Source organism: Pogona vitticeps, chromosome 5 (genome assembly GCF_051106095.1).
Source record: "Pogona vitticeps strain Pit_001003342236 chromosome 5, PviZW2.1, whole genome shotgun sequence".
Lineage (NCBI taxonomy): Eukaryota > Metazoa > Chordata > Lepidosauria > Squamata > Agamidae > Pogona > Pogona vitticeps.
This window is the reverse complement of record NC_135787.1, coordinates 174,789,847-174,816,796: the sequence shown is the minus strand read 5'-3', so window position 1 is coordinate 174,816,796 and position 26,950 is coordinate 174,789,847. Positions and strand designations below refer to the sequence as shown.

At 44.5% G+C, this 26,950-nt stretch overlaps 1 protein-coding gene across 1 annotated transcript in view; it reads left to right on the top strand.

Annotated features, from left to right (window-relative positions):
• The window catches only part of DENND11 (DENN domain containing 11), a 34,574-nt gene extending 8,059 nt beyond the window's left edge, over positions 1-26,515 (top strand). The window contains exons 2-9 of the mRNA XM_072999949.2: positions 7,200-7,299; positions 9,962-10,120; positions 12,109-12,256; positions 13,012-13,150; positions 14,727-14,858; positions 15,603-15,753; positions 16,222-16,290; positions 17,771-26,515. Coding sequence (XP_072856050.2) covers positions 7,200-7,299; positions 9,962-10,120; positions 12,109-12,256; positions 13,012-13,150; positions 14,727-14,858; positions 15,603-15,753; positions 16,222-16,290; positions 17,771-17,966 — 1,094 coding nt within the window. The 3' untranslated portion in view covers positions 17,967-26,515. The remainder of the gene's footprint in view (positions 1-7,199; positions 7,300-9,961; positions 10,121-12,108; positions 12,257-13,011; positions 13,151-14,726; positions 14,859-15,602; positions 15,754-16,221; positions 16,291-17,770) is intronic.
• The last annotated feature ends 435 nt before the right edge of the window (positions 26,516-26,950 follow it).

Sequence of the window (26,950 nt, the reverse complement as noted above, 5' to 3'; positions counted from 1 at the left end):
TGTTCTCCCCCTACTGCCATCGATTACATTTCTAGCGAAGTTTAAGTTTGCTTTGTTAATCTTTCCCTGACCACAAGTGTGTGGTTAATTCAAGTTCTCTTTTTTAGCTTAATTGAAAGTCTTACTGGTGTCACAGATTAATCATCACATGGAAGGAACAGGAACATTTTTATGCTCCACGAATATTCTGTATCACTAACATACTCTTCAGGGAAGACTAGCTTGGGCTTCAGTATAGGGTGGTTTTGTTTCACAGAATAGCATTCTGTGACATTCATTTGAGGGATATGAGAAAGAATGATCTGACGTAGTGGCCAAAATCCTGTTACATAGTGTAGTAAATAGTACTAGAGTAGAGTAGCTGAGCCAGTGGTGTTGCCCATTTGCTTCCACGTTGCCCATAGACAATAGGGTTGTTAATCCTCTTAGCTGTGGATGGTAGAAGTTGAAAACCAATGCATCTACTACAGGATACCATGTTAGAATAGGCTGGTGTATATCAGTAATTACTATTACAATGGCAGTTCTATCATAATTATGGGTGTTAGATGGAATGTAGCCGTGCAAGTGTTGTGGGAGTAATGTGTGGTTGCATTTTCTCTGTGGTGTACTTAACACTCATTTAGTGGCTCTTGGTTTATTGTGTTTGGCTTAAGGAGATGCACTCAGAACACTTCGGTCTCTTTTTGCTGTGCTCAGTGTATTTACAAAAGTTGTCCCAGGAAGAGACGGAATTCAGTACTTGGGAGAATTCAGTGGCTGAAAGCCTTTTGCTTAGAGCACAAGTTTCCAACCTTGGGTCCCCAGATGTTCTTGGACTTGAACTCCCAGAAGGCTTCACTATTAGCTGTGCTGGCCAGGATTTCTGGGAGCTGCAGTCCAAGAACATCTGGGGACCCAAGGTTGGGAACCATCGGCTTAAAGTATTAAATTGCAATAGAGTAAGCCCATTGAATCAGTGGAGATTTTGAGAGTCAGCTCCTCCATGGATTCAAATGGGCCTATTCTAGTTGCGATTTACTTTAGCATAGTACGTTGCAACTAGAGTAGGCCCATTTGAATTCATGGAACCTATGGAGGAGTTGACTCTCCAAATCCCCACTGATTCAACAGCTCTACTATACTGCCAACATACTATGCTAAGCAACAGGATTTTGGCTTAATAGAGGCATTTGTGTTACAGTGTGTATGTGAAAAGACAGCACAGGCATCGGTCAGTCTCCTGTCAATCATATTTTTGTCAATTTGTAACTGGTTTCCCCTCTGGTAGTTGGATTTGGATTTGGTAGTTGCGCTGATGATCTTCTTTTTAAAGTGCTGTCCAAATTTATGGACAGTGGATAAAATCACATGTGGATAAAATATGCCAAAACTATTGATTCCTGGGTGAGTGCAATATCCACCTGATGAATGGGGAAGCCAGGTTCCCTGTAAGCCTCACACAACTTGACAAACATTACAGATTTATACTGATTGTATAATAAGTGTGGTAGATTCCACCCAGGAGTGTGTAGATGTTGTTGGCCTCCAGTGCCCGTCAGCAGTAGTCAGTGTAGGTGACCCAAGAATCTCTGGAAGGTCACCCTTTCCTGCCCCAAAGCATCCTGGATAATGGCTTAACCAAGAGAAGGAGGGATAGTGATGGAAAAGATTCATGTTCTATAAAGGCTTCCTGGCAGTTTTCATTTCTGTGCTGTCTTACTTGGGGAAAGAGTAATGCAGAAAAGGAATGTCCTCTTGATGTCTAGGTCACTATGGCAATACACACTGTATGTTCACAGTGGTTCATCTGTATATACGTTGGAACTCCCTCCCCCGGGAGGCCAGACTGGCCCCATCTTTGCTGTCCCTCCACAAGCAGGCAGAGACCCGTTCTCTTCAGGCAAGGTTTCCCTCAGTGACTGGCTGCCTGAGTGGGTTTTTTTAAAGGATCGTGGTGTCTCACTGTTTTGAATGTGTTTTGGTGTTGCTTATGTCTTTTAGTATGATGTTAGTTTGATCCTTTTTGTATTTGTATTAGCGATGGGCACATCGTTTGCTTGTTTGAATGGAACAGCAGCTTGCTTTTGTAAACTGCTGTAAAAGTAGAAAGTTGCTAATCTCAGTGCATGAGAGCTGGGAGGAAATTAAAAAGCTGGTGCCCATTCATGTAATGCTAAATGATTTGTGGTGTTGCTTTTGGAAAAAAAAAACCTTGGTTATCCTGAGTAGCATGGATTTTTTCAATGCACAGGGTGGGAATTCAGGTATTGACAGTGCCCCAAATAACTCCTTACCTCTTGTTTGAGACAGTTATGAGAAGCTAGTCCAGACTGGCATATAGTTATGTATAGTACGTATATAATTTTTTTTATAGCACTGCTTGGCATGGAAAAAAAGATCTTGTCCACTTGTGTTTCTATGTAAAATGATCTATCCTTCCCCTATAAGAGCTGGCTGGTATCTTTCTGGCACAGGACTAGAATATGTAATATTTTGGGGCCAATTCATTGAGATGCAAAATAGCTCATTGTTTTGCCTTTGCAGATGGGTACCAAGAGTTAAAGCAGTTTGCACTAAAGATAAGGACCTTTTAAGTAGCAGCTGGATTGCACCAAATTTCACAGTGTGGACAAGCCCTGAGCGTCAAAGCGTATAGAACTGAAATCTTACAAAGCTTTTCCTTCGGTGTGAGCTTCCTTGACAGATGGCACCTCTCCCTGCTTGGCACAGCAGGACCTGGCAGGATGGTGCCTCCCTGGTTGAGGCTGACCATGTGCTTAACTCCATTAATTAGCCCAAATCACCTGGATTTTGTCAGGCAGGAAGGAGTGTGAAATGGGTGTTGACGTGGCCAGCCGATAGGAATCAGTCCGGCAAATTGCGAGAGCAAACAAAGGAGCGACTTCATGTGGGCTTGGGTGGGGGTGAAGACGAGGAAGAGGCAGGAAAGGCAGAAGTGGTGGCAAAGTGAGGCTGCAGCTTGCTCGTTGTCTTGCCGCGTGGTGCATCCAGCACTTGGTGGACTTTACTGTTTGTTTTTTAACTGGATCCATTTTTAGGGTGGCCACTGTTAAGAGGTTTGCGGATGCAACAGGATACAGTATTTATTTCTGTAGTAGTATGCACGTTGGCCTGTTTTGTGCCACTTTAAAGACTAACCAGTGTATGACAGCACAAGCTTTTGCAAACTTCAGTCAATGCCTGTCAGACCCATGAGGTGGAATACACAATATATTTAACTCCACATTGTTCTGGAATCCTACTGGTGATTTATGTGTGCGTAAGTGAAATCCATGTAAACCATAGTGGCATATTTTCCCTAATTAATGAGAGGGAGCTCTTACATAAAAGGGCAAGTTTAAAAGAAGAGTTTCTGGTCCTTAGAGTGAAAGGAAGTTTACCTCTTTGCAAGGACTGGATTCGATTTCTAACTCTGCAGATCTAAAATGATGATGATTGTAGTTAATTCAGTTACTCATTTAAAAATTTTTGAGGGGGGGCAGTGATTCCAAAAATACCCATTTGTCCTCTAGGACAGCCGTCCCCAACCTTTTTTTATTATGCAATATCATGTTGGAGCCCCAGCACTCTTTGGCTCTCCCACCCCAAATAATAATAATAACAACAACAACAACAACAACAACAACAGTAGTAGTAGTAGTAGTAGTAGTAGTAGTAGTAGTAGTAGTAGTTGTTGTTGTTGTTGTTGTTGTTGTTGTATAATCAAGGAAAATGTAAGAAAATGGATGGTCATGCGTGTTTTCTGGACGTTTGGATCTGCTCATCCTTGCTATACTACAGCATACCATCTAATTGCAGGCCATGGTACCCATTGGCCTGTTTTCTGTAGTTTAGTGCAAATGTGGACATCTGTGGAGACTGTTATGTCTTCCCACTGTTCCTTTCCAAACTCTACTCAAGAGCAGGTTCTCATTTGTCGCAGAACAGTTAGATACTCGTAAGATTCAGTGATGCAGCTAAATGATGTAGCTGTCACCAGACGCCCTAGATTACACCAGCGTTGCCTCTGTTTCTTTCCCCATCCGGTTCCTTGTCCCTTGGCCTCACTTAAGGCAAACAACTTTTTGGAGCTGAAACTATGCCTCAGGCAACTGGATGTTTCATCCCAGCAAATAAGCTGTCCCCACCCCACTGTGCAAATAAAAACAGATCAAAATTAATAATGCCTAAAGACCAATTGAACAAACCAACCGGAGTCCTATTTTGCCTAAATGCAGGGGTGTAAACCGCAGCGGAGGAAGTGCTGGTGATTAAGAGGTTGGCAGTGGTATTGCCTCTCATATGATTTGGCACATGGCAGAAAATGTAAACACTGACAATTAACTAGCAGTAGTTTGCCACTGAAATATATGATGTTGGGCCACCAGTTGTACAGTTATTATCTTACTGAAGCAATACTGGGCTGAAATGCAGTTTGAAAATACATTTGATAAAATCAGAACACCGAGCCATCAAAAGCCTCTACCAAAGACTTTTAAAGTTGCTGTACACATCTGGAAAGACACCCCCTCCCCCCCAAAAAAGCTCTGTAAGTGGATCTCAGTTGATGTTCAGTAAGACTATGGACTTGGCGAGCCACTTTAAAGCAGAAAAAAAGTTTGGTTGCCCAATTGATTATAGTTTAATAGTGGAGCCCATATTTCATGCAGAAGGTCCAAGGTTGGTATTGAAGCTCAGTACATCCTGGGTGGCATGCTCGCTGATGGGCCCCCCCCTTTTATGCAGAAGCAGTAGGCAGGGTACCAGAATTTGACCTGAGCAATTTCCCACAATTCACTGGGACAAAATTACATAGGACATACATTGTGGGATTATCCTTATCGTAGAACTGGAGAGCTGGAAGGGACTCTGTGGATTATGAAGTCCAACCCCTATCGCAGTGAGAATCTAAACTCCCAATCCGAGCGATCTAGCAGTGACTGGTGACTCATACTCAGCTGCCCAGGGTGGGCATGGGTACCAAAGTCGATTGTGACAGGATACTGGAGCTCTGTGCTGCTGCCCAAGGCAGAAGAGCACTGCACCTCTGGCCCACTCAGTTCAAGGTACGTAGCACTCAAAGTTAGCCAGTTCAAGCAGAAAATCCTGTAAGCATCTCTTCCCTTCCAAAAGCAACTACCTGAGGCACTGCTTCACTGCCAAATGATAGCGCAGGCCCTGAGCCCTGCCTAGCTTCTGCCCTAAGGTGCCACATGCTGATGCCAGACTTGAGATGTTCCTGCTGGCATATCTAGGTGTTGCTATTGTTTAGTCGTTTAGTCGTGTCCGACTCTTAGTCACAGACCAGAGCACACCAGGCCCTCCTGTCTTCCACTGCCTCCCGGAGTTGAGTCAGATTCATGTTCGTAGCTTCGATGACACTGTCAAGCCATCTCATCCTCTGTCGTCCCCTTCTCCTCTTGCCTTCACTCTTTCCCAACATCAGGGTCTTTTCCAGGGAGTCTTCTCTTCTCATGAGATGGCCAAAGGATTGGAGCCTCAGCTTCAGGATCTATCCTTCCAGTGAGCACTCAGGGTTGATTTCCTTCAGAATGGATAGGTTTGATCTCCTTGCAGTCCAGGGGACTTTCAAGAGTCTCCTCCAGCACCACACCCACACCTATCTAGGAAGAAAATCTAATTTAAAAATGTTCTCTCTTTTTTTGGCATACAGCTAAAATTTTATCTCCAGCTTTGGTATACAAAAGCTGTAGTTTCTGTGTACCACCTCTGAAGGAACCTTTGAATATGCAGATGGATACCATGTGAAAGATAAACAATGAAGCCCACTAATGAAGACAGGGATATGAAAGCAGGACAGTGAAGAGGCAGAAAGTGTGAAGGCAAGAGGAGAAGGGGACAACAGATGAGATGGTTGGACAGTGTCATTGAAGCTACGAACATGAATCTGACTCAACTCCGGGAGGCAGTGGAAGACAGGAGGGCCTGGTGTGCTCTGGTCCGTGGGGTCACTAAGAGTCGGACACGACTAAACAACAGCAACACCTAGATATGCCAGCAGGAACATCTCAAGTCTGGCATCAGCATGTGGCACCCTAGGGCAGAAGCTAGGCAGGGCTCAGGGCTTGCGCTATCATTTGCCAGTGAAACAGTGCCTCAGGTAGTTGATTTTGGAAGGGAAGAGATGCTTACATGATTTTCTGTTTGAACTGGCTAACTTTGAGTACTACGTACCTTGAACTGAGTGGGCCAGAGGTGCAGTGCTTAATGACTAAACAACAACCCCTGCAATAGACAGAGACCAGTGGGTTAGCCTGCCATGGATAAGGCTGGAAGTTTTACAAATTCAACACCTGAGCAGCTGTGAAACATTAAGATTTGCCCCTGGAGGAATTATGCATATTAAGGAGGCTGATTTAGGCTTACTTGTTCAACCTGTTGGATGACAGATGGAGTGTGGCAAATGGAAGAACTGAAAGAAGGCAATTAGGGGATTGAACTTGAGCATCCTTAGCCATGTCTGCAAGCTGGCATGGCATGCCACTGTTCAGGATTCAGGCCACATTGCTTCAACAATTATTCAGTATTCTTTTGCCTCTGGAAACATTCAGTACTCACTGGGATTTCAATTTTTTTTTAATTTTTTTTTTGGTAGTTCTGCATATCTGTGGGTGGGGTATACCTTCCTCCTTGAGAATAGTTGGTGTTGTTTTGGGCACAGCATTTCTTGGAAATGGCGGCAGGGGCCACTTCTACGGCTGCATTAAGTGATGAGGTGGGGGGGATGTGCGTGCCCAGTTTTGTAAGTACAGTAACAAAAGGCTCTCTCACAGAGATTGTGACTAGAAGGGCATAGATAAGAAATTTTGTTTGATGAGAAAACTTCAGCTGGCCAAGGAGGTAATATAAAAAGTGAAGTTTTCCTTCTTTTAAACCTATCGTGGCAGTGCTGGCTGCCTTGCAACAGAATTGACAAAACACACCTTTATAGGATCACACAATCAAATTTCTTTTTTATTGACTGTACAGGCCAACTCTGCCTATGATAGCCAAGTTAGTGGGTTTAAAAGCACAAAAACACCTTTTTCTTTTCCCTTCCTGTTTATTATTTTTTCTTAATTGTGTACAATGAACTTTTCCCTTCTATTGGTATTGAGGATGGAATGCCTTTTGTGAGACACCACCTGTTCAGCTAGTTATCCTGATGTTTGTCCAGATTTGCCTTCATGCTGTATTTCCCACCTTGTTCTCCACAGGTAACATGGTTGAATGGTGTTTACCACAAGATATTGATCTGGAAGGCGTTGAGTTCAAGTCTATGGCCAGTGGGTCCCATAAAATCCAGTCAGATTTCATGTGAGTGTACAAAACATTCCTCTAGATTCTGCTCTGACTGCTTAATTGTGCTTTTCTTTCCATTATCTAGGAACGAGTGCACATAAACATATTATATGGACATTGTAATTTTTATTGTGAAGAAATGTGTGACATGATGTATGTAACATTATTATAGCCATTATGTAAACCTACATATTGTGGTGATCCTGTGGCAGTATTCTGTACAGTTCCTCACTATGGTCTCTTCCAGGACCCCTGTTGATGAAGGCCAGGCAACCATTATATATTTTTTTCGCTATAGAGCAGTGGTCCCCAACCTTTTTCGAACTATGGACCAGTTCATCGGGTGGGGGGGCGGCGTCCATGCATGGGCGGGTGGGGCATCCATGTGTGCATGTGGGGGACCCATGCATGTGTCCATGCATGTGTGGGCAGGATATGCATGTGTGTATGTGGGGGGGCATACTTGTGGGTGGGGAAGCATGCATGCGGGGAGGAGATCTGTCTCTGTGGCCCAGTCCTGCCAAGGCCACAGCCCGGGGGTTGGGGACCCCTGCTATAGAGTGAATATCAAACTTAAAGGAGCAAAATGTAAATATGTGCCACTGGGGGAAGTAGTTAAATATTGTCCCTGTGACAGATCTTGTCTCTACTTTAGATAACATAAAGCTGCCTGGATAGCTTGGTGAGTTAGGTATCTGGTGGTGGAGCCAAAGGTTGATAGTTCAATTCCCCACTGTGCCTCCCAAGAGTATAGAGCCAGCCTATGTGGCCTTGGGCAAACTGCACAGTCCCAGGGTAGCCCCAGAAGAGGGGAATAGTAAATTACTGCTGAGTACTCTCTTGTCTGGAAAGCCCTGAAAAAGATCATCATGAATCAGAATGGACTTGAAAGCACATAATGATGATTATGATATAATATTTATAGAATTTTTACTCTGTAGAACATTCAAAACTGGCCTTTATAGGCATATCTAAAAAAACAAACAAAAAATCTGCTCATGCAGGTATTGACTTAAACATTTTTAGAGGGCTGGTAGAGCCTCCCCAATGTCTGGCCTCCATAATTTAAAAAAAAAAGTAAACTGCCCAGAGAGTGCTTTATGCACTATGTGGCGGTATATAAGCAGCAGCACACTTAATTCTGGTTCCTTTTTACTTGTGGTTAAAGGATCAGGAATCAGGATCTGATCTTCTCTTCTGCTGTGAAGTACATTCCCCATTTTCACCTTAATAGTAAGTTAAGGGAAGCCTTAAAGGTAAAGGTAAAGGTTCCCCTTGACACTTTTTGTCCAGTCGTGTTCGACTCTAGGGGGCGGTGCTCATCCCCGTTTCCAAGCCATAGAGCCAGCGTTTGTCTAAAGACAATCTTCCGTGGTCACATGGCCAGTGCGACTTAGACACGGAATGCTGTTACCTTCCCACCAAAGTGGTCCCTATTTATCTACTTGCATTTGCATGCTTTCGAACCGCTAGGTTGGCGGGAGCTGGGACAAGCGACGGGAGCTCACTCCGTCGCGTGGATTCGATCTTACAACTGCTTGGTCTTCTGACCCTGCAGCACAGGCTTCTGCGGTTTAGCCCACAGCGCCACCACGTCCAAGGGAAGCCTTGGCACCAGCATTAATTGTGATTAGCCCTAGTGTTCTGTCCCACAAGATATAGTCCAAGCACAGTTATCTGTGCTCCGTGAACTTCCCGTTTGGATTTCTCATAGTCTGCAAACTTTCCATATATTGGTTATGGGGCTTCCCTTGAAGACTGGTCTGGTAACAGCAGTAGGTATAGAATATATGTGCTAGAATTTCAGCTGGGGTTGTTTGCTGGGTACAGTTTACCAATGTATTCGCAAAGGCTTTCACGGCCAGGATCTAATGGTTGTTGTGGGTTTTTCGGGCTCTATGGCCGTGTTCTGAAGGTTGTTCTTCCTGACGTTTCACCAGTCTCTGTGGCCGGCATCTTCAGAGGACAGCACTCTGGGAAACAGGTTGCTGTCCTCTGAAGATGCCGGCCACAGAGACTGGTGAAACGCCATGAAGAACAACCTTCAGAACACGGCCAAAGAGCCCGAAAAACCCACAACAACCAACAGTTTACCAATGTTAAAACAGCTTGCTGGCTGGATTCTGTATACATACATAGCTTTTTACATATACAGGTGCTTTCCCTATAAAGCTATATATGGCTTGAGATCCAAGAACCTAAGGCAGATATTGAACATCTTTTTCATACGTCATTCATATATGACTCATGAGGCATTCCAGGAAAAGAAAATGTCTGCTTACACAAGCCACAACCCTTTATCTTATCTTATCTTGGCACTTTCTCTTGGCTCAGTCATAAGTGGGAGATTGGAAGTAAGGGAGTCTCTTGGTTGCAATGTACACTCTTGAGGAACTCTTTTTAAGGCTGGGTACCTCAGCCCAGCACTTTTTTCTCTGTTGATGATGAGAGGTGAGGGAGATGTGTATATTGGTAGGCAGAGATGCAGAATGCATCAATGGGGAAATGGCAGGAGCGTCTTCGCTGAGGCCTACTCAGATTATAACCCAGCCCAGCTGCTGCTGGGAGGTGACCCCCTTTATAGCCCTTTTTGTGGGCTTTCCTGCCGCCATTCTGCTAATCTTTTTGGATTTTTGTTTCGTTCTTTATTCACATCATGTCCCACGTTCTTTTCCAGTTACTTCCGGAAAGGGCTTTGTTTCGGCTTGGCCTGTTTTGCCAACATGCCTGTGGAGAGCGAGATAGAACGTGGTGCCCGCATGAAATCGGTGGGGATTCTTTCTCCTTCCTACACCTTATTGTACAGATACATGCACTTCCTGGAGAACCAGGTCAGGTACGTCCCTAAGAACAGGGAGGGCGTGTGGAAGAAAGAGGTTGACAGTTCTTATACATTTTGAATACACATTCTGTCATCGTGGTGGTTTTTCTGGAGGTACAACCAGTTTTTTTTTTATTTAACTGTTATAACTTCATTTGTCCAAATACCAGGAATAGGTATTTCCCTCTAGTTTATGAACCATTCCCTCTAGTTCATATAACGGTTTGGGTCCAAGCTAAAATACTATGTCACCCTCTATGAGCTTGCCCGGGCATTAAGATCATCAGGAGAGGCCTTTCTCTCTCTCCCATCACCCTCACAGGTACCCTTGGTGGAGGCACAGGAGAGGGTCTTTGGTGTTTTGCTGCTCCCAGACTCTGGAACTCGCTCCCACAGGAGGCCAACCTGGCCCCATCTTTGCTGTCATTCCGCAAGCAAAGACCCTTCTCTTCAGGCAGGCTTTTCCTGAGTGAGTGGCAGTCTGAGAAGGGTTTTTGAAATTGGATTCTTATGTTCCTTTGCTTTTAAATGTGGTTTTAGTATTGATTTTATCTATCATTTTAAACATGATACTGCTTTAATTCTTTTAAAATATTTGTACACTTACTGTTTTTATCGTTTAAATATTGTCCTTTTAATTATGTAAGCTGCCTTGAGTCCTTTCAGGGAGAAAGGTAGGCTAAAAATATTTTAAGTAAATAAGTAAGATGGATGGAGCTGTGCAGATCATTTGGTGGCATGTGCTCAAGTATGAAACTCATCCTGGCTCAGTAAACAGCTGAGCAAGGAAGGTGCCGCCTGTTTGGTTCGCCTTGATGTTTTATCAAGGTGAGATCATCTTATACTTTGGACTTGACTTGTTCTGTTTCGATGACGTTGGAAGGTTGGCTGTACACTGGCATGCTAAAGATCCCTCTTTTAAAAAATGATATCAAGTAGTTTCAGTATCAAAACCAACTTTGTTGTATGGCTGACAAAGGGGACTAAACTGATAGGAACATCAAGAGCCCTGACTCTGGAGACTAAGAAAGTAGTACAAGAGTGAGGGGCCCTTTTTCCAGCTAGAGAGATGAATTCATTTGTAGACATGGGCAGTTGTTCTTGTTGGGATGGAGCCATAGGGGAAAATGTGGGATCAAAACACTGGCATAACTACAGTGGTGCCCTGCTTGATGACGATAATGCGTTCCAGCAAAATGGCTGTACAGCGAAATCGTCGTCAAGCGGAAAAAAACCCCCATTGGAATGCATTGAAAACCGGTCAATGCGTTCCAATGGAGGAAATACCTCATCGTCCACTGAAGATCCTCCATAGGGCAGCTATTTTTGATCCCTGTCTTGCGAAGAATCAGTCTGGAAAACAGCGGGGAGCCATTTTGCGACCGATCAGCTGTTTTTAATCGTTGTCAAGCAAAAAAAAAAAAACGGTCCCCGAAGCAGGGACCAAGTCATCGTTAAACGAAAATCGCCCATTGGAACCATCATTTTGTGATCACTATAGCGATCACAAAAAAGGCATCGCAAAGCGATTTTGTCATCAAGCGGGGTCATCGTCAAGCGGGGCACCACTGTACAGCTTAAAGGTCTTAGTCTAGTGCAGTGATTCCCATCCTTGGGTCCCCAGATGTTCTTGGAGTGCAACTCCCAGAAATTCTGGCTAGCACAGTTAATGGTGAAGGCTTCTGGGTTTTTTTTGTCCAAGAACATCTGGAGACTCAAGGTTGGGAACCATTGGTCTAGTATGTCAGTCTTGGGAGAGGAATTTCAGTTCTTTCAAGTGGAGAAAAACTTGGAAAACATCACACAATCGTTCATAACGAAGGGAGCATAGAGATCTAGGAAATCTCAGAGGGCCTGACTGAGATTCAGCCCCAGGGTCTGAGGTTCCTTTTCCCAGAAGTAGCAAGTACCACTGATAGAAATGTAAAGTGCCAGCCTTCTTGAGGAACAAAAGCCCTCTCCACAAGTATTTGTGTAACATACCTTATCTGTGTGTCTTCCAGACACCAGCTGGAGATGCCTGGACATTACTCTCACTTGGAAGCGTTTTATGATGACAAAAAGGGGGTTATCTCTGCTGGTACCCCTGCCTCCCAGCAGCCTGTCCACTGGTTGCCTTCCATCCACAGATACATGTACCCAGAGATGAAGGTGAGGTATTCCTTGGGATTACTTGGCTTTGGAGGGGTACAGAGTCCATTGCTGTCCCATGGTGGTCATTTGGCCTAGAAGGAGATTTGCTGTTGGTTAACATGGTGCTCCTAAGGCCCCTTAGATCAAGAGGGCATCTGCTGGTGAAGAACCTGTCCCATTTCGGGTGCCTCTGCTCCAGTTTTACACTCTCAGGTTTGCCACAGGCTGCAACAGTCTGGAAAATACAAGAGCTGCCTTGGTGTCTGCTTTGGGTATTATTTTGGATGGGGGTTGCAGATGGGTGATCTGGGAGGCCTTTGTGGGGGGGGGTTGTAAAATCAGTCCTGGTAGATGATTCCAGCTGTGGAAATGAGCTTCTCTGGGTGAAAAAAAAAAAGCACACACACCCCACCCATTGTTTTGGTGGTGGACGGCCTTCAGTGGAGGCATAACCAAGCTCTTCAGGGCTTTGTTGACCCCAGTCCTTGGGATGGATGAATGGATGACTGCCTGAAAACCAGGCAGACATCACTTGAATTGTCTTGCTGGAAGAGGATGGCACAATTCTCCCCCCCAGTTTGCCACAAAGCTTACCGTGCAACTTGGGGCCAGATTGATTGATTGATTCCCTTCCTCCCCCCCCCCCCCCCGTTTCCCCTTCTCAGAGCCGTTCTTTGGTTTTAGCTGCCCTCATCTCAGCAGTCAAAATGGGAGCCATTTTGTGTCATTATTTCTTCATTCATCCCCGTTGCCCTTTTTCTCTCGGTCTACAGATCACCCACCCTGCCGGCTGTATGTCTCAGTTCATCAAGTTCTTTGGGGAACAGATCCTTACCCTCTGGAAGTTTGCCTTGCTTCGCAAACGCATTTTGATATTTTCACCGCCTCCTGTTGGTGTGGTCTGCTACAGAGGTATGAGAGCTGCCATTCTTTAATTGTTAACATTTGGAAATAAGGACGAGGGGATGCTTGGGACCCCCTCAAAACAGGATGCAATTGACTTTCTGTGCCCTCTTGAGGGCACCAAAGTATTTTAATGGCCTAAGGATTTAAAAGAAAAGCTTTTGTGAGAGGCTTTGTGAGGGGTCACGTTGTTGATGAAATTTGAGCTGGTGGGAGGGCTAGCATGGGCCTTTATTACATTTTTTGTGGCAGAATATGGAGTCTATAAGCATAGCAATATCTTTTGCTTTCAGAATGGCTGAATAAATATGTCATGTTCAAACGTGAGGAAGCAGAGTAGTTCCATGGGAGAGAGCCTGCTCGCCTTTAGGTTCCAGGTCCAACCAGGCCACCTTCAGGTTAAAACAACAATAACAACCCCCCACCAATCCCCCCAACCCAGAAACAAACAACCAAAAAACCCTAGTAGCAGTGAGGAGAGATGTTAGCAGTCTGAACTACATGGATAACCAGTCTAAGATAGACAACTTTCTCCATTCCTAAAACATTTTATGTGGGCGGGGGCATTTTTATGTTTTTCAACCGACACAAAGCAAATGGACACTTAATACATCAGGGGAGGACGGACTTTAGGCTCCCACAATCTGCCCACTCATTTTCAGACTTAGATCCTCAAAGTCCACCCTCTAGAGCAGGTGGAAAATAGTGCATTGGGAGAGACCAGTAAAGCAGGACACCAACTGGTAATGGAGTCTATAAGCATGATGCCAATTTTCGGTGGCCGTGCCACAGCTATGGAGCACATCACCAGCCTCCAGATGTCTTGCAGTCTTTGAGAAGCATCCTCAAGATACATTTATCCTCGGAGGGTTTTTCCTTAAGGGGTATATTAGGAGCATTAGTATGTGCATTTCTTCACAGTGGATTTTAATGTCTCCGTTTGATGGATTCTAGTCCTGCTGTTCCATTGTCTCAGTTATTAAGTTGTTAATTGGATTTTAATGCTACAATGTTTGTTGTATGAATTCTGTAAACTACACTGAACAGTCTCTTTCATCTTATTGATGACCCATAATTATTCTTATACATATAAATAAATGCAAATAAATAATCTCCAATTTCCCACAAACCATATGCTGGAAGTCAGTGGGTATATTCTCTGTCGTGCACCACTCGCATGACTTGGCACGTGACAAGACATTCAAACACTAGCATCTTAAACTAATGGCAGCTCACCACTGAAATTTATGTTGATGGACATGCCACCAGGATAATTATTCCATTGGATTCTTGCTTACCGATTTAGACCTAAACATTGCCTTTAAGTAAAACATATGACGTGCTCCTCTTAAATAAGCAGCAAATCTTTTTTTAGATGCTGAGAATAAGGCCTTTCACCCAGTAAATGTAATTTGGTTGTTTCATGTGGGTGTGGGTGTTTCTTCTTGCAAAAGGAGTTTTGCAGGCTGCTGTTTTTAAGATCTTTAAGCATATATTAATTTTTACAGGCACGTACTGAAACTAGAAGCTTCTTTGTCCATCTTTGGAGGAATCGCCTTCATTTTCCTTTTGTCTTCCGTTGTAGTTTATTGCTGTTGCTGCCTTGCCAATGTCTCCTTGCCCGGCATTGGTGGAACTGTCCCTGAATCCAAGCCATTCTTCTACGTCAATGTGGCGGACATTGAAATGCTGGAGACGGAAATGTCGTATGTGGCTTGTAAGTATGTCGGTGGTCTAGAGCAGTGGCTCCCAACCTTGGGTCACCCAGGTCTTGGACTACAACTCCCAGAAACCTTAGCAAGCATGGCTAGTGGTGAAGGGTCCTAGGAGCTGAAGTCCAAGGACACCTGGGTGACTCAAAGTTGGGAACCACTGGTGTAGAGGGAGTTTCCACAATTCTGCTGCTGCAAATGTTTGGGCCAAAATCAAGCCATCTTTTGTTGTCAACCATCTCATAGGTTTTACAACGAACATGATGCAATGATGAGTCAAATTATACATTAAATATTCAACTTCCCCTCCCCCCCACTACATCTTCTGGGAGGGCCAGAATGTTGGGATGTTTCACAACAGTTACGAAAGCCCTCCCCTACATGTAGAAAACCAGTGTCTTAATGCTAGACTTAACCCTAGTCCTTTGTATGTCTCCCCCTTCTTATTTTATGGAGGGAGCATTCAGACATGCAACACATGAACTACACTACTGCTTATAAATGGGATGCTTAAAGAATTTGTTTTGGAGCAAAAATTGTGTGGGGCCACCCTTGTTCCATTCCACCACCACCACCCCCGATGGAATGGACAGACTGTTCTGCTAGAGATCTGAACTAAGTGAACTTAAATGGTTGTGGAGCCAGACTACATGTAAACTGATACCAACTTGTCCTGTTGATTTCAGTGAGAACCAAGTGGTATTAACTTTGCCTTGATCCAGCCTGTTCTCCTGCTCTTTTCGTGGTAGGCACGACTGAAAAGATCTTTGAAGAGAAGCAAGATCTGTATGACATCTATGTGGATAACCAGAATGTGAAGACACACCATGACCATCTGAAGCCATTGCTGAAGATCAACAGTGCAGACAAGGAAAAATACCGGAGGCTGAATGACCAGAGGTAGCATCAAATGTTGCAGGAGAGAATCTCTGTTTGCGCAATGGCTAGCTTGAATATGGGACTCTTTCTTGAGTTTCCGAGGAGTTCCCAGCTTCAAACCACTTTACGTCATGCTGAGCATGTTCTTCAAAGGTTGGGGGCGGGGGGAGACCTTTGGGAAAAGTTACGATGCTGGCTGGGAAACTCTCAAGAGTTGTAGTCCAAAAATGTAAATTTTTGCAAGCTCCACACAAAAGGAGGAGAGCAGGAAAAGGAGTTTTAGAAATGAACGAAGTCCCAAGATTGGAAAGCCTGCTGTCCAAATGTAGGCCTTCCCTTGTTGTGTTGACTAGAATGGCCAAGGAGCTGGTCCTGGTTTTCTTGGGTTTAGTTGTGATCCATTGTTACTTGAAGGCTACAGGAAGCCATTGCAGATCCTGCAAACGTGTGATGGATGTATATGTATCTATGGATGTTTCCTTCACTCAGGCAGATGCTGATGTACTCCCAGGAGGTAGATGGGGACTGCAGTTCTTGTGAAGAAGATCTCTTCATCTTGTAAGTTCCTGTCATCGCTTGGGGCTTTGCTCATGCGGGGGTTGGGTTTGAGTTCTTTGAGTCCATTTGGGATTGAGTGAGGACCTACCCCTGTGAGCTTGGCAACAGCAGGTGTTGAAGCTTCAGTGGCAGTAGCCACTGGAGGGGAGAGGTTGGTTTTATTTTCGTCTGCCCAGCACAGCATGTCAGATTGCAAAGCAGCCCCTGGAAACATGCATTTCCCAAGGGCTCCTGTATTGTCAGTGGCCTTGGGGAAACTACTTTTCCAGGATTGCTTATATAGTCAGTGTACGTAGCAGTGCACCAGAATGAGGACAGAAGGGAACCCATCCATCTTCTAACTTGTTGCCATTGGATGACACCACCAGCAACAGCAGCCGGGTACTCGGTGTGAGAGTTAAGAGCCCTAAGGGACTTCTTCTTCAGCTTGGCTTAAAATCTGAGGCAGATATCCCTGGCCTTCAGATTACACAGAGTCTGCTAATGCAGGTGTCTGTGCTATCTCTGGTCCCCGGTGAATTGGTGGGAATGGCCTTACCGAACTGCGAAATGTATACATTGCATATAGAATGTTGTGGTCCGAGCATCTCCAGGTGAATGGATGTCAAAGATGGTTCACAGAGAGGGGTGTCTTTGTCTTGTTATGGAAGCCAGGGGAGGTAACCACATCGTTCAGCCTATCTGGATAATGCCTCCTCGGCCCTTCAGAAATGTAAGGAAATGGAAGAGATATGACTAGGAATAGGATTTTTGCATTTCAGGGACTTCCACATCCAGAATACTCAGCAAGGCTGTCTGGGAAAGGTAGTTCTGCGCAATGTTCCTTGTCTAGATCCCAATGGGTAACGAGACTATGCTTCCCATGCAGCATTGCAGGGATTGCTTGGCAACCTTGTTATGCTGCCGGTGTGCAGCAGGGTTCCCTCCTCTGCCTCCAAACCTAAAAAGACATGGAATGGTCTCGGAAAGTGATGGGGAAACCTCTCCTTGGCTTGCACCTTCTGCTCCCAGAATTCTGCCTGGGGGATTCCAGGTCAGATCTGGAGGTGGGATTCCTTGAAATATGAAAATCCCACCTCTGGCAATAATACTATGAGTGGCTATAAAAATGGCAAGAGAAGCAAAATAGAAAACTTTATTTGACTCATTGGGGGTCCTCCAGCATGTGAATTGCAACTCTGAGGAATCCCTTCAAGAGCACATGTTGTTGACCCATGGTGAGGACTATATTTGAACCTGCATATTTCACTTCCAGTTCCAGTTTGAGTTTTAGCTCTCCATTCATTTTCTCATCAGGGGCCACTTTTCCTGTAGTATGGAGACCTTTACTTGGTTGCAAACATGGTCCTTGGTCAGTAGATTTTACCTGGAGTGCCCTGACTGAGGACCAAGAGTATGCCTAGTTGATGGCTTTGGGGAATGGAACTCCTTCGGCTTTCACACATCTTCACCGGCTTCCCTTTTCACGTTGTCCCTTAAGGTTCTTTATGGAGCAGAACAACAGGATATTTCAGACACTGATGGAAGTGTCATCCAGCCAGGACAAGACGTTGACGGCTGACCATGCCCGGGGAATGGGCTTAGACCCCCAAGGTGATCGTAGCTTCCTCATGGACCTACTGGAAGTCTACGGCATTGACGTCATGCTGGTCATTGATAACCCTTGTTGTACTTGAATTGGAGGACGGTCAGAAGAGTAAGAAAATGGAGAATATACGAGTGGAGTGTGAGAGGACGGCAGCAATTGCAGAAACTATGAGGTGGAGGAGAGGAGCCTTGCTGGAACTCGTCACAACTCGTACTGTGAAGGATTGCCTTTATTTAAGAGAACTCTCTACAGGAAGTGTTATTTATGTATACGTTTCTTTTCCTATTAACCCTCCTTTCCAGATATGCTGTAACCAAGACGTGATTTCTTTTTTTTCCAAGATAGGCTACCCAAACACGCCTTCCTTCTTAAGAGTTTGATACAATGGATGGCCTGCTTCCTTTCTCCCCTTTCCACTCCTCCGTCAATAGCCCAGCATTTTTGAGAGCCCTTGTCCGGACCTCTTCGCTGGGAAACTGGGTGGGCGGGCAAAGCACTTTACTTTCTTGAGGACCAAGATATAAAAAAAATGTTTGTAATGCTGCTTTGAGCCTCCATGACTTGGCTGTGGATTATTCCTCATTCTACCGAAGCGGTAGCGATCTTTTGGCATTTTGCCTCCTGCAACCGTCTTATTTCCACATTTAAGATTCTTAAAATGTATGCAGCGTGGTGTTTCCTGCCATGCGTTGAGTCTTTGGCATGCCATCAAGGGAGGATTTACAAGGGATAGTGCCTCTTCTGATGTCCAGTGCTTCCAAAGCAAACTCACTGGAAGAGCCTTCTCTCTTTCCTTTTTTTGATGGACTGGATAATAGGGAGGACCTTTTCCCCAGCCTTGTCATTATTTGGTAGATGCGACTTGGGAGGAATGTCCTTGGTATATGCTGTGCTGTGTTGTTGCCTGGGCAGCAGCCCTTCCCGAATGAGGCCGATTGTTTGTTCTGTTGCCCAGAAAGGAGTATCAACTTCTGATCAGCACAGGGTTCATATCCAGGAGTCATCGCTGGATTGGTAATGATGGGTTTTAATGAAAAGGAAAGAGCCCTATTTAGATGTTCCACCACCTGGTGCTTGGAACACGCTTAAAGGCGAGCATATAAATCCTCTCTCCTTCCCTCCACTGCTGCGTTCTTCATGGTTACAGTGCCAGGCTGTAAGAGGAGGATAGTCCTGCTCCTGTGTACCCCTGATTTTCCAGGATTCTTGTTCACATGTAACACCTGTAGAGCCTACATGCAAGCAGCCGCCTCTCCTCCACAGACTCAGTGCAGTAACTGTGAGGAACCTTCCAAGTGGAGGATCTGATTTTGAATTTGCATAGCAGCCTCATGGGCAATTGCACGTGCCAGCCCAGGTTCGGGTGCTCTTGTGGTTTATTTTGTGTAGCAGCTTCCCTGCCTTGTGGCCTTCACGGCGGCAATCATAAGCTAGTCTTGGTCTGTTGTCAAAAGTGCATCAACGCTTCCGAGTGTTTGGCCTGTGCTTTTTCTTTCAACTTGCCACCGAAGGCTGGGGCTGTTATGGCGCTATTGCTGTTTGGACTTCAGTGCCTCTCATCATAGGCTCGGTGTGCTTTGTCCAGCCTGGTGCCTGTCAGGCGTGGGCTGCTGTTCTTTCTGATCATTCCTAGCCAGCCCGGTCCATAACATCTGGGCAAGAAACACGGAGATAACTGGCAGCCTCAGGTGCCTCATACCCAATTTGGTATTTCAGCTGCCGTATTTACAGGGTTCCTGACACACAGCCGCAGTTCTTTAACTGAGGGTATAAGAGGTGAAATGCATACAGGGGAAGATTTCTTTTTTTAAAAAACAACAACCCTCTATTGATCCTCACTGGGGTCATTTAAAAACAGGTGAGAATGTGTGCCCCTCCAGGTTTTGTCGACTGCAACCTCCATCATCCCCCTAACCCTGGCTTTCTGGCGCCAATGGGAATAGTCCAGTAACTTTGGGAGGTTGATGGGCATTCCATCCCCCCAGGCTCAAGTCCTTTGGGTCTTCTACTGCCAATATTGCTGACCCCCCCAAATCCATATGAATTCTAAATATAAGCTCGGATCATTGCCAAGCATTTAGTTTTTTGCTCATTTCACAGACTCTGGGGTGGCTCAGTGTGGTTTTATGTCCAGATCTTGTGTCTTTGGCTCACTCGGCTTGGCTGCATCTCAGTCATTCCGAGTGGAGTGCCTGTCCACCTTGTACAGGGAAGAGAATTAGTTTTAGAGGAAGCAGTAAGCCCTGCATATGTGAATATGTCCCTGGTTCTTTCTGTCTTGCTTTTAGAGCTCTGAAGAGTTGCCTTCTCCAGCTTTTTTCTTTTGTTTTGTTTGCCGTATTGCTGTAATTTCCTGGAGGGAATACTCATTGTTTTTGTTTTTTAATATATGTGTGTGTTTGTGCGTGCGCGCACACACACAAACACACACGCACACACACAAACACATGCACATCTAAGAATCTGTCTTCAGGCCATAATAGGGATGACAGTGATCATCTTTTGTATCAAAGCGAGCCATTCCTTCCATGTCATAACTTCTTTCTCCCTACCTCATATTTAGGTGGCCTGTAGGAAGGATTCCTCTTTTGCCAGGACTTGATTTATTTATTTTATAGGAATGTATGAGAATGGAAGACTTTACAGCTGCTTTCTCCAGCCAGTGACACTTATGAGCGGCAGCTGCTGCTGCTCTCCTTGATACCCTTCGGAGTAGCGGCGATTCCTTGGGCAGGGTGAGCTTTTTAGAATGCTATTTTTGGCCATGTTCTGCTTTTCCCGCAAATGGTGAAGATAAGAGCATGGCATTTACTGCTAGATCATCATGCTTGGAGCTAATTATATTGAGAACCAGAGCACTCCATATGCCCAAGCACAGCTCGTGTGTGAAAAGGAAGAGATGGTAGCGTTATTGTCCCCGTGCACCCCTCTCCCCTTTGCACTTCTGTATGGTTCTCCATGACAGTTTGTTGAGGGTCTCAACAAACTCATGTAATTAATCGCTGTAAATTTCTGGAATAGGACATGTTGTGGAGCTTAGGATGGAGCCTTCAGAGGGAAAATGCAATTGGTGGCACTAGTTTAAATATTGTGTCACTTAAACCAGTGTTGATTGCTTATACCTTGGCCTGATATATAGAAATTTAGCAGGAGAAGCTCTTTCACAGGACTGTACAATCATACTAGGGAAAGCTTCCCTGCTTTATGACGCAGGCTGTCACAAAAAGCACTGGGATAAGGCCAGTTAAAGAAAAAGTCAGCGAGTGTGTCTCTGGGCACGCTCCATCTGAACCGTGAAGCGTTACACTCTACTGACAGGGCGACCTTTGTAGTCTATTTGTATTTCTGTAAAATGGGTACAAGAGATTCTTCCCCCATGTTCGCAGCCAAGGCACCTGTCCAGATAACTGTTCCTTTGAAAGGACAGGCACATGAGTAGCGCAGTGGTTGAGGCCCCTGGCTGTGGAGCCAGAAGTTGGGAGTTCGATTCCCCCACTGTGCCTCCTTCCTTGACAGGGGCTGGACTCAATGACCCATAGGGTCCCTTCTAGCTCTGCTGTTCTAAGGTTGTTCTTTATACAGTAGTGCCTCGCATAGCAATCGCTCTGTTGAGTGACGAAATTGCTTAGCGACTGAGTTTTTGCGATCGCATTGCGATGGTCCCTATGGGTTTTTTTCGCTTTGCGATGATTGCGGGGAAGCGATCATGGCAAAGCGACCCTTTTTTAACAGCTGATCACAGTTTCAAAATGGCTGCTGGGAAAACAAAATGGCTGCCCGCTGTTTTTCCTCACTTAAGAGGCAGCGAAAATGGTGGCGCTATGGAGGATTTTCACTTAAAGGTGAGTTTTAAGCCCATAGGAACGCATTAATCGCGTTTTAATGCGTTTCTATGGGCTTTTAAATTTCGCTTAGCAATGTTTTCGCTTAGCAATGTTTTTCCCGGAACGGATTAACGTCGCTAAGCGAAGCACCACTGTATTTATATATTTATCACCTCCTTTTAGAGATGGAGGAGTGGAGGTTGCAACTGCTCCTTCTGACCCTTTGCTGGGGTGTTTTGAAGCAGCAGCTCAAGAGAGTGCAGGGTCTTCTCAAAATGCCGAGGGAAAGCATGCCGGGCAAGACCACGGTGCCCCACCTTGGAGACATGGCCTTTGCGAATCAAAATGGGAACTCATGATCCCTCAAAGCCACCTGTTTTCTTGAAGTCCCATTTTGAGCTCCCGCCTGTGGAGAGGTGACACATGGAACAGTTTCTGTGTCTTGTAGGAACCAGAGGCTCTTATGCCCATGGGATTTGCATTGTCCAAAGATAAATTTGCATCTTGGCTTGTTTTACATGATTTGGCCTGTTTTGTTGGGAAGACCTCTGGGGTCTCCACGTCTGTTGTCTTCTTACTGACAGGGGATTAATCTGTGCTCACAACCTGCCTCCATGACCTTTGGACCCAAAAAGCAATTTGTGAAGCCACAGGAATTTTGCTGGCTTTAACCTAAGGCAAAATTGTCCTTTGTAAAATACTTAACCCTTCTGCAGCAGAAGGCTATAAAAACCTGAGAGGAAGAGCAACGTAGGTACATGTGTTTTTAACACTAAACTAGTATCAGGTGCTGCAAGTTAACCCATCCAGAGGAAAGCTGGCTAACCCTTACAAGTCTTCAGTCTGCCCTTCTTATCTTTCTCCTGTTCTCTAATCCTTTCCTTTGTCCAGAAGAACCACTTTCATGGGCTATAAAAGACCAAATGTTGCTGTTCAAGCCCTTGCTTTGTTTTCTTGGTGGTGAATGAAAAAGCAAGTGGCTAGCCCTCAGTTTTCTCTTATAAGATCCCCCCCCCCCGCTCAAGATGAGTGCAGGTACATAATGTGCTGCAGACCACATACATGTGCAATCTGCCCACCAGCTGCTCTTCCCCTACAAGAAAAGCCAATATTCAAACTTCCAAGAGAGCAGGGAATGATTGCAATTGCAACATTAAATGGACAGCCGCAGAACTGCCACTGGAATTTGGAATCACTTCTACACAAATTAAGTATCCAGCTTTGGCATTCATGCTGTGACAGCTGAAGAGAATTGATAGGCTTAAGCCACCTGCTTGCTGCTAATAGGCTCGAATTATCATTTCTGAATTCAAAAGCTGTGATTTTACCCTGTTCCAAAACTTTCCTGTATGGGATCGATATTGTCATCTTCTTGTGTTTTTCCATAAAAAGGGAGGGTGGATCTGTGACAAAAGAAGATTGAATACAGTGGGTCCCCTATGGGGAGAAAGGCAGAAAATGCATACATGCATGCATGCATGCATGCATGCATGCATACATACATACATACATACATACATACATGTAAGCAAGCCCCCAAATATTAGAGAAACACTAATTCTACTTGTGGGGACAGTGATAGTCCTGTAACCTTCACTATGTACAGGAATTGAAGTGGGACTTCTTAACAAATAGTCCAGAAAAACAAACAAAGCCATCTGATCCTTATGTAGTATAAAAGATAGGTCAGGCAACACCTTTATTAGACACCTTTAAAAAAATGCTAGCTTTCAACTTATATTAGTCTTCATCAGGCTGTGTATGACTATATTGTGGATGATGCAGGGGAAAAAACAGACGAGTTTCCAAAGTCGTGCCAGAGGTCTGTTCTTAAAAGTGAAATGTAAGCTCTGAGCACACATCAGGAGTGTAGGTTTCAAATTCTAGCCCAGTGGCCCTTAGCTGGATTCTTTTTCCCAACTTCCTTTGTTTGAAACCTACACTCCTGACTTGTTGTAGTCTGCATTTTGGAACTCACTTTTAAGAAACGGACCTGACATGGACATCCGTCATGACTTTAGGAACTTCCATTTGTTTTGCTGCGTCATCCAGGACATATAAGTGCACAGCCTGATGAAGACTAGTGTAAGTCGAAAGCTAGAATCTGCATTTTTAAGGGTTGTTATGTGCTTTCAAATTGGAACTGACTTGTAGCAACTTTCTAATAGGGCTTTCAAGGTGAGATACTGTATATAAGGAGTGGTTTTACCACTTCCACACCCTCAATGAGTTTCAGTGGCTGACTGGAGATTTGAACCCAGACCTCCCAAGTCCTAGCCCATTACTCTGTCCACTACACCGGGTGTAGCTCAGTGGTTTAGGTATTTGGCTGCAGAACAAGAAACTAGGATTTTCAATTTCCACTGTGCCTCCCAGGAGGAGCCAGCCTGCGTGGCCTTGGGCAAGCTGCACTGTCCCAGGGTGCCCACAGAAGACGGGAATGGTGAACCACTTCTGAATATTCTCTGCCTGGAAAATCCTGAAGTCAGTACAGTATTGACTGGAAGCCACATGATTATTTTTTTAATAAAGGCAATCACTTGTCCTTATTGTTGCTAAATGTCACAGTGGGAAGTGCTGTTCTTAAGGCTTCCAAACATGCCTCCTATTCAGATGCTTCGTTCTATTCCTCCCCTCCCTCCTTCTGTACCCACTCTGCATGCTTCTGCAAAGTCTGGGGTTTCTTCTGCCTCCCTTTTCTGCATGAATAGCGCTCTTTAGGCTGTGTAAGGATAATGATGTTCCCTCTACAGGAACAGAGATACACATTGTCTATGTAAGTGCTACCGAGGAAATGAATTCCTAGGTAAGTGTTGACCACACCCTACGCCCTCAGGTGAAGTCTTTCTTTAAAAAACACTATAGCTATTTTTATGGAATATCACCTTGAAATTGAACTACTGTCTTTTCTTTTAATATTTTTCCAACACTCCGGAGTATATATGGCACACTCTTTTCATAACACATCTTAGCGGGCAGTTCACAGCCACATGTAGATGGAAGTATGAAGCAGCAGCTGACCATGTACATTTGAATTTTTTGGATCTAATACTTGGAATATGAACATTGAGCTGTAATGTTGCACTTCAGCAAAGGACAGACAAAAGACCTGTGAAATAAGTCAAAGCAACCAATTGTAAGTTAGCGTTTGAGGTTTTTGCCACTTGCCAAGAAAATACAGTGGTGCCTCGTTTGACGTTAATATGTTCCAGTGAAATCACTGTAGAGCGAAATTGTCAAACGAAATAAAAAACCCATTGAAACGCATTAAAAACTGGTTAATGCGTTAAAATGGGCGAAATACCTAATTGTCCAGCGAACATCCTCCATAGGGCGGCCATTTTCTGGTGCCCGTAGAGTGAAAACTCAGTCCTAAAAACAGTGGGGGGCCATTTTGAAACCCAATGATCAGCTGTTGGAAAATCGCCGTAAAGTGGAAAATCGGTTCCTGAAGCAGGGAACTGATTGTTGCTAAGCGAAAAAAAACCATTCAAACATCGTTTTGGGATTGCAAAAACATCGTTGTGAAGCTCATCGTTATATGGGGTAATTGTTAAGCGGGGCACCACTGTACATAATATAGCTGCCAACTTCATACAGTTTTCTGTGGAGCAAATGGATTCTTTACAGTAGGACCTCCATATCCATTGGGAGGGATCAGTTCCAAGCCCCAACACCCCCCCCCCCATGTTGAAAAACAGCAAAAGCAATTACAGTATAAGTGACTGCTATACACAGCATGGTCTCTGGTTCCCTCTAGTGGCCAGTTCTGGTAATGACATAGGAATACTGTACTTTTCTAGTTAAAAACTATACATAGTGTGGTGTCTGGCTCCCTCTAGTAGCCAGTTCTGATAACTTCATTATTAATACATATTTTGGAGAGTTTTAATATTTTCAGACTGTGAATAGATGAATCAGTGGATCCTGATCCCACAGATAAGGGTATACTACTGCACCTGCATTGTCAAGCTCGCTGCTTTAGTTGGAGAAAGGGACGAAGCTAGTGTAACAGGCACTGACTGAAGTCCACTAAGTTAAATATTATGGACAATACTTGATTTTTCAAATATTCACAACTAGTTTGCCCTTGATAATGGCTGTTGGCTTAGGGGTAGTGTAACATGGAAGACAAGCAGAGGTTCCCTGATGAAATCCATTCCTACCTCCAGAGTTGCTGTTCATGCTAGTGGAGAGGTTAGTCCCTGGCTTAATACCCTCTCCATTGAAGAGCTAAGAGACAGCAGTCGGGGGAAGAGATCTTGATGTGGTTGCACTGTTACCCTAACCCCCTTTGGGATCATAGTTTTTTTTAAAGCTACAAGCAAGAGCTCTAACCATAGACCTCCCATATACAGTAATAGAAGTGAGGCATAAAAAGCCACTGCTAATGCTGCCCCACTTCGGACTGGAAATATATGTTGTAAAAGGTCACATCACATGAATATACTTCTGGTGTGAGAATTTTTCCCTCTTCTCCCACTGCAAGGATTATATATACCTCATTACATAAATGATTGCAATATCCCCCCAATGGACTTGATATTATATATATATATATGCCATTTTCAAATTGCTACACTGGTAACAAATGGATCTTAATGTCTCTGCTGAAATCTTGTAAGTGAATTATGATTTGTTTGGCAGCCAGCCTCCTCTCACAGCAGTGTACACTCCTGGTGTGGCTTTCCTTGTTTTTCAGTAAAAATAAAAAAGCACTCTTGATTACCACTACTACTCTGGAGCCGAGAGGGGCTTATGTACATATTACTATGGTCATTTTTTTATTCTATTAAAATTCACTTTTAACACATCTACTCTTGGTGCTGGTGACTGTTCTTGAACAGCTTCATTGGATGTATGTGATTCTGTAACTGGACTGGTCTCTTCTAAGCACAGAGACAGCTTAAAGATTTTTCAATTCGTAACAGGAGAGCCATGGGTATCATGCCTCGGGTACTTTCACAAAACATTTGCGGCCCTTTCTTAAGCAGTGGGTTTCCATGGCTTAACTGGCCAGAGAGGAGCATGGGCTCAGGTCCCACATGCCAAGTGTCAGCCAACACTTACAGCTTTGTGGGAGACATGAGCGCTCCATTGCATATTCCTTACAAGCACAAAATCAGGATATGGATCCTGGCTACCTTTATCTTTGAGAACAAGATTAGGAAAAGCCTGTGTTAATGCCAGCTGTAATTGTTGAATACAAAACAAAGGTGCATAGGACATCGGTTATGTAGGTGGCTGC